The 12,878-nt window shown below is 37.4% G+C and overlaps 2 protein-coding genes across 2 annotated transcripts in view; both read right to left on the reverse strand.

Moving 5' to 3' along the window:
• Positions 1-1,633: 1,633 nt before the first annotated feature.
• Positions 1,634-12,878, reverse strand: part of LOC127529814 (uncharacterized) — a 44,020-nt gene continuing 32,775 nt past the window's right edge. Inside the window, exons 3-6 of the mRNA XM_051934718.1 lie at positions 9,216-9,515; positions 6,887-7,141; positions 3,319-3,399; positions 1,634-1,841 (exon numbers count right to left, since the gene is read on the reverse strand). Of these exons, the coding sequence (XP_051790678.1) occupies positions 1,777-1,841; positions 3,319-3,399; positions 6,887-7,141; positions 9,216-9,515 (701 nt within the window). The 3' untranslated portion in view covers positions 1,634-1,776. The remainder of the gene's footprint in view (positions 1,842-3,318; positions 3,400-6,886; positions 7,142-9,215; positions 9,516-12,878) is intronic.
• On the reverse strand, positions 4,032-4,592 carry LOC127529817 (myoglobin-like). Its single transcript, XM_051934726.1, has one exon. It carries the CDS (start codon positions 4,547-4,549, stop codon positions 4,112-4,114), a length of 438 nt encoding a protein of 145 aa, XP_051790686.1. The 5' UTR covers positions 4,550-4,592; the 3' UTR covers positions 4,032-4,111.

Genomic DNA, 12,878 nt, shown 5'->3' on the forward strand with positions numbered 1-12,878 from the left:
TTAATGGTAATTAGTCTTGTAATATTGTACGTGAAGCACACTAAGTTGATTTCAAAATAGAGAATGTGCTATAAAAATACATTTACACTGTATTAGCAATGCATTATTATTATTAATGTGAGGTCACCTGGAAGTCCCACCAAAAAAAAGCTCAATTTTACACCGGGGGACATTTCTGCATTTCATTTGCTGCCTGCACTCACACTTTGTCTACTCTGTTTCCCTATAGAAAAGATGAAGTTCATAGCTTTAAGAAAAATGGGAGAACCTGCCTATTCATGCAGCTATCATACCTGTTACCTGCTAAGGTGTTGCCACTGTGCACCTAACACTCACAGTTTTTGAGGATTGTTATAATGGGACCATTTAGCAGAGGATGCATAAGCCTGAATACCATAAGAGGTAAATTTCAATAGGAAAACAGAGCAGACTGCATACAGGCATGAGCCATGAGGTAGAAACTGTTTTTCCTTATACAGTCTCTGTAAGGTTCTAAAAATCTAAAATCTAAAAATTTAAATCAAGATATTTACAGTTATATAGTATATTAAGGACTTCAATGAATGTAATGTCTTTTCTCAGACAAAAGTCACAGTAGATTGCTAGCAATGATTGAAGTAAAGGGCATCCTTTGTTCTCACTTCATCCAGCATTAGTAAAAGTCTAAAAGCGAGATCAAAAAGAATGAGAATAATGAATATCATTAACATTCTCTAAATATACAGGTGTGGATAAATTATTTGTTCCCTTGCATTTTATTCAATTAAAGCACATTTCTTTCCTGAAAGGTATTGAAATTAAAATATCTTTTGTCATCCATACATGCATTTCTTTGGTTTGCAGTACAAAAAACTCAAAGTCAATGATAAAAAAGTGAATTCTTGCTTATTGTTCAAATGCCTTTCAAAATGGCTGGGGCAAAATTATTGGAACTGTTTAGAAGTAATATGACATAACTATATTGTAGTAATTCTTTAAGCGATGTGTCTTTTAATGATCAACACAAGTGTCTTCAATCTTGCCATCACTCGTTCAGCAGGTTTAAATGGAGATAAGAGCTCACCCAACTGTTTTGTATCACACTAAACATGGAGAAGGAAGAAACAAGAGAAGAAAAAGCGGAGAGTTGTCTGAAGAGGCAAGAGAGATGATACCAGCCAAGCAAGGTCAACCCAAAGACAAAATGACCACCTCTAAAGAGCGTGATGTTCCTGTGACCACAAAGTTTAAGACCTGTGCAACTGTAGCTGTAGCTCAAGGTGTAAGTTTCAAGTTGCTGTCTGGATGAACATGGGCTCCATGGTAGAAGACCTAAAAAGAATCCATTTCTAGTTTTCCAGAATGCAGGTAAACAAGACACGGTCCTTCTAAGAGAATGTCCATTGGGCAGAGAAAACAAAACAAGAGCTTTTTGGTAAACCAACACTAACTCTGTGTTGGGGGTAAGAAGAACAACAATATTTTTTCTATAGCACATTTTCATACAAATGATGTAGTCCAAAGTGCTTTATAGGATGATGAAAGAAAAAATATAAAATTTAGGCAATACTAATTAACAAAGAATAAAGTAAGGTCCGATGGCCAGGGAAGACAGAAAAACCAAAAAAAAAAAAAATCTCCAGAGGGCTGGAGAAAAAAAAAAAATCTGCTGGGTTCCAAGACCACAAGACCACTCAGCCGTCTCTGAGCATTCTACCAAACATAAATGATCTCAATTAGTAATCATGGTTTTCAGTCTTCACATGGAAGAATTAGAAGATGATGGCCTTCAATCCATCAAAGTAGGGACTGCATGGTGCCCTGATCAGGTGGTGGTGGAGCAGATCGCCACCACAGAAAACCTGAAAAAGAGCAGCAGAGAAAGCAGGGGTTAGTATGGATTTCAGAGCCATGGAAAAAATTAAATGCACATATAGTCCTGACCGTGACACATGGAGGAGGCTCACTGATGTTTCGAGGTTGCTTTGCTGCCTCTTTGAATCTGTGCAGGAAACAGCAAAATCAGAAGACTATCTGGCATTTTGTATTGAAACGTACAGCCCAGTGTCAGAAAGCTGCATCCCAGTCATAGGTTAGGGATCCTCTAGCTTTATAGCTTCTCAAAACATGCCTCAGAAAGCGCCCGAGGACAGAGAAGAAAATATTGGAGTGTTCTGAAGTGGCTGGCTAGGAGTCCTGATCTGAATCCTATTGAACAACTCTGGAAAGTGATGAAAATTGCACTTGGGAGAAAGCACCCTTCAGACTCGAGAGAACTGAAGAACAGAGGGCCAAACTACCAGTCAAGGAGTGCAGAAATCTCACTCAGAGATGCAAAGAGTGCTTGATGGCAGTCATCGTCTTCACAGGCTGTGCTATGTAATATCAGGTGAAAGGTACCAATACCTTTGTCTATGCCTTTTTCATTGGTTCAATTCATTTTAAAAGAATATGCTCAGTCATAAATCAGGAGCAAAGTTTGTATTCTTTTAAATGTGATAAAGAAATGTGGATACCACATACTTCAGTCAGTTACAGCTTAGCTCAGAGAAAACTGTTTACCAATATTTTCAGCCACACCTGTATCAGAAAGACCACCAGGCACAATGCAATATTAACACAAAAAGAGGCACCCCCACTCCCCATCATAAAATAAAACACAGCCATTTTAGAATTGAAGCCAAGTTTTAGTGCAGAAGTAGCTTAATAGGTATAAAAGCTAGAATGCAAGTCTACACTACAGGTCTAAATCTGCAACTTCAAAACATTAAACTTATACACCAATTTTTGTGTTGGTGTATTCCACTCATATCTTTTGGTTCTTAATTGCAAAAGGAAAAAAATAATGATTTAAAATTAATTATAAATTATAAATTATGAATTATAAAAATTCATACTGAGCTTCAAAGCAAAATGGGATTAGAAATTGCATGTACAGCACAGGTACTAATTTCAAAAGAGTAACTAGGAGCTCAGCTGCCATTTTATTAACCAATATGAGCAAAAACCTCACCTATAAAGTTCTGGGGGTATTGGGGAGATTTACTGTGTGCACAATGGAGGACAATTTCATAGACATATGGTTAAATTTCACTGCAGATCGGAGGCTCAGTGCTTATACTACTATCACATCTGTCTTAAGGTCTCTGTGTTTTACCATTTAACAAAACCTGATGCAGAACACATTTCATAAACTAGTGGTAACAGTATTGTGACATAATCTTTTAAAAATAATATTTGTTTTATTATAACCTCCACTTTTACACTCTGAAAAGCAAAGCAAGATTAGGTCAAGAAACATTAGCAATTCATAAATGTGAAGAAATGGATACTACTTACATTTAAAAATGGCCAGACCTAGCACTGTTATGAACATGCCAATGGCTACACCCATGAATATACGTGAATGTCCAGGTTTACCTGTTTAAAATAATTACAAAAATTAGAATTTCTATATGAACACCATTTCATTCTTTGTTTTTGGTAGCACAAACTTTGGGGATGTTCCTGCACCCAAAAGGAGGAATTGGTGATTAAAATAATCTACGCAGCAGAAGCATGTGGTCCAGAATGCGGTGCAAATGAAAGACACTAGTCTCTAATAACATTTCTTCTACAGTATGTAGAAGTGTTTGTTAACCTAGGTCCCTAAAACATTGCAGAACCAATGTTCACTGCTTGTTATGCTGTCAGATTTCACGGTCAAACGCCAGTGAAGCTTCAGGTCAATGTGTTTAACTACTTCATGTTCCTTAAAAAGTGGCCTAGAAGTAAACTATATCTTAGAGAGATGTCATCAAGAGAACAGTGAAGTGAAGTGATAAGTTGTGACATATTATTACACTGTGCTTCTAGACAATGTTAACTATGGAGTTGAAAAGAAAGGAAGACAACAAAAAAGGTCAAAGGAGTATTTTTAAAGGTGGAAAAAAATTGGGCACAGAAGTGCTCGCTCAGAAAAATAAGGAATTCCAGCAAATATTTTAGGCACTTCTACAGAGAGAGAGAGATGATTTACAGTTTCATACTGTGTGTGCTTCCACTTTTATTTATTCAAACCAGAGCTCAAAAGCATCAGATTGAGACAGTTGACACAAACCACAATTAGAACTACTTATTAAATCCAAGCTCATCATAACAAGCTCCCAAAGTCAATCTGAAACTGCTTCAGCACATTCTTTAGGCATGTTTGAGCATCAGGACCAAATCCATCAAGCTTCTCTGCTACCACTGTGTCAATAACTTCACTGATGATCTGAAAGTTAACCAGAGGGATCTTGTGCTGCTTGGCATGACTTTCTGCCAGAGCCTTCATGGGTTCCTTGTGTTCCCCTTTCACTTTCAGGATTTCTGTCAGCTTGCAAACCACAATTTCCCCATAGGCCTGGAGATTAGGATTGTTCTGCAGCTGCTCCTTGGGAAGGCCAGCAAATTTAGGGAATAGCTTCTGAACATCTGGATGGGTATCAAACAAGCATAGGAGAATAATCTCCCCATAGCATCTGGGATCAGCATCCACGGGAGCCCAGAAAGAGAACACAGTCACACAATCAGTAACACAAGCACTCATCGTAGAGCCACAAAGAACTAAGCACTGCTCAAACTACCATACCAGACGGCAAGAAGCTAACTGCACTTTAGTTGTTCTTGATGTGTACATCTAACAAACAGATCTCCTTCAGCAGGAACTGAGTTCTTTTGTCAGATTTAAGGGTCAGAGGATAGCCATACCCATGACAGAAGAAAAAAATAGAATTTCCACCACACTGTTATTTCTTTTGTGCCTGGAATTATAATCCATATTACTAACCGAGAATAAACAGGATATGGATGCAGGTACATGGCATGCCCATGGACGCAGGAGACATAATGCTCGGGTGCCGACAGCGAGCGAAGTCTAATCCACCGAGAACGAAGGAGTCACAGCTCAAAAATGAAAGACCTCAACTAACGTAAATAAGAAATGAGGCAACGCGCCCATAGGTAACCACACAGCCACACAATAAACAGGATTCAGCCCACTGCCCCTGAGTGAAACGGGAAATACTACGGAGTCCACAAAGGTCCACAACACACAGCATAGTCAAACCCAATAGCTCACCACTGCAAGCGAATTCTGATACATCACCAAAACCGAAAGAGCTCAACTAACGGAAATACGAAATAAAGCAACGAGCACGGACAATACGGAACCCTAACCGTCCACACTACACAGCATAGTCAAACCCGACATAGTACGGAAGGTGCAGGAGCCTACAACGTGCGTCTAACACACCGCAGGCAGACCCCCAAGATGGTACAGAAGCCCCAGAGATACGGATTCCACAGCATATGTGAATCACATTACAGTAATACAATAATATGAGTACTCACAGACAACACAAACACAGCAGGCTTCGGCGTCCCGCCCCACAATCAAACTGGAGAGAGTACGGCGTCCCCAAATGTCCACAAAACACAGCATAGTCAAACCCGAGATAGTACGGAGGGCGCATGTGCCTACAACAACTACCACATGAAACAAACACACGGAACCGGAGGTGTAATATTACGGAAGGTGCGGGCACCTACAACGCGCGTCTAACACACCGCAGGCAGACCCCCGAGATGGTACAGAAGCTCCAGAGATACGGACTCCACAGCATATGTGAATCACATTACAGTAATACAATAATATGAGTACTCACAGACAAAACAAACACAGCAGGCTTCGGCGTCCCGCCCCACAATCAAACCGGAGAGAGTACGGCATCCCCAAACGTCCACAAAACACAGCATAGTCAAACCCGAGATAGTACGGAGGGCGCATGCGCCTACAACTACTACCACATGAAACACACACACGGCACCGGAGGTATAATATTAATAACCAAGCGCTCCGTATTACACGGACAGAATCCCCAAATGTCCAGAGTACACAGCATATGTGAAGCACATTACAGTAATACAATATTATAAGTACTCACGGAGGTAACAAACACAAGAGGCCTCGGTGTCCCGCCCCACAGTCAAACCAGAGAAAGTACGCACCGGGCTATATTATGTCCAAAGAATACTGACGTTGATCACATAAATAACCAAGTCATTGCATTACTTCCTGGAGAATGTCGCCTCTTTCTAAGTACTGACAGTATTGATTCTGAAGACGAGAATGAGCATCTTAATTTCCCCTTAGAATATTTAAACACTATTAACCCAGCCGGATTACCACAACACAATCTTAACTTTAAAATCGGGACAATAGTCATGCTATTGAGAAACCTTAATACTAAACAAGGTTTATGCAATGGTACACGTTTAGTCATCAACACCATGACAGACAATGTTATTGAAGCAGAAGTACTTACAGGATCACATACTAACAATACTGTTTTGATTCCTAGAGTCGACCTTACAAGTTCTGACCTGCAATTACCAGTTTCCCATTAAACCTGCATTTGCCATGACAATCAACAAATCCCAAGGACAGACCATGGCCAGAGTTGGCATATACCTATCTGAGCCTGTATTTGGACATGGACAAATTTATGTTGCCTTCTCAAGAGTTCATCTGACATTACAGTTAAGATTATAAATACTCCATACCAAGGAAAACTAATTTAAGGACAACACACCATCTTTACTACAAATGTTGTTTATAAAGAAATATTCCAATAGATCTTTGTAATGTGCCATGCTATGGGTTCTTTACTTCCTATGTGCGTCATCTACACCTTTACACTCCAATCTATCTCATACATATATCGATGTATTTCAGGATACCCAATGCCAGGGGTTGGCGAGCGAAGCGAGCAGGGGGCGGAGCCCCCTAGTCTATAATAAGTGCAAAATATGAACATGATTAACATTTCACCAACTGCAGTCATGGGTTAAACAGATTACAAGCAATATAGTGCCTTTCACCTACCAGGAACTGAAATCTTTTTTTCAACTCTTGTTCCATTGTATCCTTCTAGGTCTACTTCACAAAAGAGTTCTTCCTCCACATTGTTTGGCAAAATGATGCACATGCATTCATGAACACCACTGCAATTTTTTGTCTGCAAAACTGAGTTTTCTTTCTTCCACCTCATTATGATATTACTGAAGAAGCAGCCATTTATCTTACAGGTATTTTGTCCACCTTTCTGAAGGATGTTTGGTGAAACAGTAAGTGCTGGTTCTGGCAATAAAAGAAACAAGGGCTGTCAAAGAAGAAGAACTGGGACACCAAAAGCTGTGACTTTAACAAGCAAGTTAGACAGCAGTTATTCTCATGAAGCTTTAAAACAGCATGCATTCCTCTCTTAGAATGGCCACAGACTCATTTAATCAAAAAGAAGTAGTTTCTCTTCTAGCCTCATTGGTCTGTTTAATTTACTGTCCTCTTAAACTTGATGCTAAAACTTACCATTTTTACCATCAGCTAATTAAAATTTGGATGACACAATCAAAGGCACCTGTTCACTAATAACCACCTTGGATACATGAAAGCATCTAATTAAAAGGTCAATTTGGTCAACTCATTCTTTCCTATTCCCTTTCAACACTTGGACTTCAATATGTTAATCTTGATAAGAATCCCACTTTTAATATGTAAGTTTGAGGTATAAAGAATAGTCTGTGAATATTTCAAATGATTCTAAAAAAAGAGGGCTGATATGTGGAAAAGCATAGCTCAAAAGGAATGAAAAAGGAGACTTAATACTTTATAGGCTTTCCATGTTATTATGCATTTTATTCTGCTTTTTATAACTGTCAATCTGATAAATATACTGCAAACGCAAGCCTAATTTGGGACTTCAAACACAGAAAAAAGTTATTTCATAGAAATAACGTGAGGATTTTATATCCCAAGCAATAATTGACAAGAGAAGATTGCAGTTAAGAATCATTTAATTGTTGAGCGCAAAAAGAAAGCAAATGTCTTTGTGTGCTTAGACATTTACACTGTGGTGTATTGTGCAGACCACTCCCTCCTTCTGACCTCACTTCCCTCCTGTCCCGCCTCTTCCTCCCAAGAACATATAAAAGAGAAAACTCTCCACTTATCAGGCAGTCTTTTTTGACTCAGTCTCGAATGATTACTCTTTTTTTTGCTGTTGTGCATTGCTGTTACATTATACGGGGTGGACTCCCCAATTCTTCATTTTTGTTCTTTTTGTCTTTTTCACAATATATATATTATTTTTGAAGTACATTAATACAAAAGTCACTAACTGTGAATTTATGCAGCAGCATGTACCTATACAAGACATCCTCAACAACGTAAATGTAAAGGATTCCTTATTATTTGGTATGATGTTTGCTGTGTATCTTCTGCAGTTTCCAGTCAAGCAAATAACAGATAATCGGTGCATCAAAGTTTTTATTTAGTCATGTTAACACAAGAAAAAAAAACTTTGCTTTCTCTGTTACATTCAACAAAAGAAAGAATTAAATAAACAATTAGAAAAAAAGAGTAGCAATAATGCATAAATTTGAAAGCAAACTCTTTGCTAACTCCTTCAAGCAGTTTGACAGTATGTTTTTACCGTAAATAGTTACATGATAGATGACAAAAGTCCTGGAAGTGTAAAGTTTTCATATTATCTTTGTGTTATTCATTATTAAAAAGGAACATGGGACTGGGAAAAAAAGAACTTCTAAAGCAGTTTGTGTGGATCTTTAATGCAACTATACTCCCTAATTTACTGAAACTGTTTTGTGTGTAATGGGTGAGCTGAGATGATTTCCGATTTTGTTTTTTTTTTTTCAGAATTGACACACACTTACCATCTACAGTATGTCAGCTCCAATAACCTTAGCTTCATGTTTGGTAACCTTTAAACAAGGCAATGAAGCTGAAAGTGATGACAGACTGGGTCAGGCTGTGATAAAAACACAACATGAGGTCCTAGTCTACTTTAAAGAGTATGAGTTTAGGGAGGAGAAATTACATTTAGGAAATATATTTCTGTATAAATATTTAAATTAAAATTATTATCTAGGATAGCTCCTAAGTATTTATAATTTGTCACAATTCCTACCACCTCCCCCAGAATAATAATGGTTACACATGAAGATTCCAGCCTCTTAAAGTCAAATATCCTTTCTTTATTAAATAATGCAATAAGAACTAACTTACTCTGATTGTCAAAAGACTAAACACTCCACCCGGTTGAAGTAATGGCTTTCATCCTCCCCAGATATGCACCCTATCAAGTTTGTTATCAGCAAATTTGGAAATGATAATCTGATTCTGAATAAATACTTACTGCAGCCCTGAACTGTAGCCTCCTCCTGGTGTTGCAGTTGTAAGCCATATTTTACACGGCAGGAGAAGTTTGCACCAATATCTTCGCTGGCAGCGCTGTATTTGTAGTGACTCACTGCTCCATATGTCCCATTAGGATTTTTTTGCGTTTGCACAGGTGGCTCTTGGGGAGGAAGTAGATGTGAATTCTTCAGCCACTCAATACAAATGTTTTGAGGGTAGACGCCTGATACAAAACACTCAAGGAAGACTGGATGACCCATGATAATGAGGGGAGTATTCATAGAAACCAAAGGAACACCTACAAATCAAAATATAAGGAATATTTTAATTAGAGGCATAACCATGGATATAAATTTTATTTTTTACCGCTACATCGTGTTGACCTGGTTATTATGGTCAGGAAACTGATTGATCTTGCAGTGAATCAAATTATTAACTTTGGTTTGTATTACTAGTCACACACAACATACTAAGTTAAAAAAAAATATACAGTAAAAATGTAGCTGATCCCACAAGGAAGGAATCACCAGGGTCAAACAAACATAGGAAGAAAACACAAAGTCCAACCATATATACTTCACAGGAATCACAGATATTAAATGACAACAATATTTATTTATGTAGCACATTTTCATAGAAACAGTATAACTCAAAGTGGTTTACAAGAATAAATAAAGATGTTAATATAAAACAAACAAGATTAAGCAATAATATTCTACAATATGTAACAAAGAAAAGGTAAGGTCAAATGGCTGGGAGGAGAGAAAAAACAAACAAAAAAACTCCAGTTAGCCTGGAGAAAAAAAAGAAAAAAACAAAATCTGCAGGGGTTCCAATGCCAAAAGACTGCTAAGCCCCCACTGGGCATTCTGACTAACATAAATGTTCTAAATCAGGCTTCACATGGAAGAATTTGATGATAACTGTCATGAGGACATCTGGGACACCCACCATTCAATCCATAAACACAGGGGGCAGCACGATACCTTGATCAGGTGGTTGGGGTGCAGATCACCACCACAGAAAAACCAGAAAAGTCAGAAAAGAAAAGTACAGATTAGTACAGAATTGCAGAACCCAGAGAAAAATGATAATTCAATGTCTGTATATAGTCTTATAGGCACACAACTAAAATATAGCTAAGAAAAAGTCATTTTAAAATAATGGGTTTTTAGCAGTTTTTTTAAACTGTTCTACAGTATTAGTCTGGGGAATTTCTATTGGTGAAGTATTCCAAATTTTAGGTGCATAACAGCAAAAGGCCGCCTCACCAGTTCTTTTAAGTTTGGCTCTTGGAATCATAAGCAGACAACCATTTGAAGATCTGAGGTTACAACTTAGATTGGGAGGGGACAGACGTTCCAAAAATTTAGGACGGGGCGAGATTATTTAAGGCTTTGTAAACCATTTGTAGTATTTTAAAGTCAATTCTAAATCACATGGGTAACCAACTTGATGGCGTTAAAACTGGAGAGATGTGCTCAGATTTTCTTGCTGCTGCATTCTGCACTAACTGTAATGGATTGATGTCTGTCTTAGGTAGTCCTGTAAGGAGTGCATTACAGTAATCTAGTCAACTGAAAATAAAAGTGTGAACTAATTTTTCAGTGTCTTGTAATGTTATGAGGTCTAACTTTTGCTATATTCCTTAAGTGAAAAAATGCAGTCCTAGTAATCTGATTAATATGTGATTGAAAGTTTAGGTGAGAGTCAATGACCCAAAAATTCTTTACCTCTGGATTGACTATAATATAAAAGGTTAATATTAAATATAAAGGTTAAAATATAATGGTTAATATAAAATATAAAAGGTTAAAGAAAAGATGCAAATCAATAAAAGCAGTAGTGGAGGCCGTAAAATATAGTCATGCATGGACAATTTCCTTAATAAACTGATATAAAGTACATCAATGTACTTTGCATGGTATGGAAAACACAACGGTTTAAAATAGTTTTACAGCAGAATGGCTCACTATACAAAAATAACTCAGCTCAGCTTGATGCATGAAAGAAATCAAGGGCTGCATACATCTGACACAATTTTAACCAAGAGTGTGTCTTGGGTCAGATGTTGGCATGAATTTTGACTTAACCAGTCATGTGAAATAACCACAACTGTGACTTACAGCATATTATATCCACTAACAACAATCAAACCTACTTAATTTATTTCAAGCAGTCAATCCTTGCAACATGCACAATGCTTGTTTGTATTCCTGTGTGCTAAATTGATATCCATCCATCCAGCCCATCGCACTACCATTACTGAGTCTGATTTTCCAGTTCAGGTTCATAGGGTGTCAGTGCACATTTAAATAGAACTACTCACATCATAGGATGCCAGTCCTTCAAAATCTGACTGAACATTGAAAATGTATATACAGAAGTGCATAGCTTTTACATTTGGGAGTGAAGAGGGCCAATTAAGCTGTATATGGGCCTGCTTAATTAAAATAAGATTTGAGCACATTCTAAGAAAATAGCTTGGGTGGTAACATCATTTGAATAATCACTCAACCCAGCACTTAAGTCAAATGATGACTATAAAGACAAGTCACATATAACAATATAATAAATAGAAATGCAATTGGCCTTGCACTTAAAATCATTAAAGCTAGCCACAGAACAAAAATCCAGGTATTTATTCAGTACTTTCTTTGAATATCTGTACACTTTAAAGATAAAGAAAAAACAACAACAATGTACTGTAGTTGAATGCATTGCGCACTTGACTCATATCTAATGATGGGTAACTCAGTTCAGTTAATTACAGTGTGACTATCAGTGTAAACTACAAAACTAATAAAGATCTCTAGACGGTTTGTTTAATTTGGTCGGCTAAATCCATCATTTGTCTTACAGCCGTTAATAGCAAAACCCTCACCTGGGCAGAGTGAAAGAGAGAGAGAGAATGAGGTTAGAAGAGACTTCTGCTGATTCAGGGATAAAAACATTAGAGCAATTTTAACTACAGCCGGTATGTCTATTGTTGCTCCAGTTACTATTTGTAACACTTTTGCAATATGTCATTTTTAAAGGTTCTAATTAGTTACTGTCTGTATCTACAGTTTTCTGTGTGAACTTATTTTCTGTATGTATGAAATTTACCCTTCTATGTGTGGACTATTGTTCTTACTGAAGAACTCATTTTACCGTAATAGTACAGACTGATAAGGACTATGGTATTTCAAATGAATAAGAATTAAGCATATAAAATGTATAAATTGATTAAACTGACAAAAAATTAGCAATAACTGCTATTAGCCAGTTGTATAGTGTTTGTTTTGCCTACCTAATATTTTAGTCTTAATTAAGACCTACCAGATCTCTTCACAGGTTTGGCAAACTAGCACATCATGAAAATAATGACAATAACAAATAAATAATTTTGTAGGTAAAAAAATTACACAGGTTTATTATGAAGGACTCCAGGTCCGTGAAAGTTGCCTTTATTATAGGCATTTAGACCCTTAATTCAGTATTTTGCAAAGCCACTTTGGCAACAATTCCAGCTTTGAGTCTTCTTCTGGATTTGGGCAGTTTATCCCATTCTTCTTGGCAGATCCCCTTATGATCTATTAGACTGGATGGCAAGCATCTGTAAACTTCCATCCTCCAAGACTCACCACACATGATCTATGAGGGTTAAGTCTGAGCCACT

This window comes from Erpetoichthys calabaricus, chromosome 12 (assembly GCF_900747795.2).
Source record: "Erpetoichthys calabaricus chromosome 12, fErpCal1.3, whole genome shotgun sequence".
Lineage (NCBI taxonomy): Eukaryota > Metazoa > Chordata > Cladistia > Polypteriformes > Polypteridae > Erpetoichthys > Erpetoichthys calabaricus.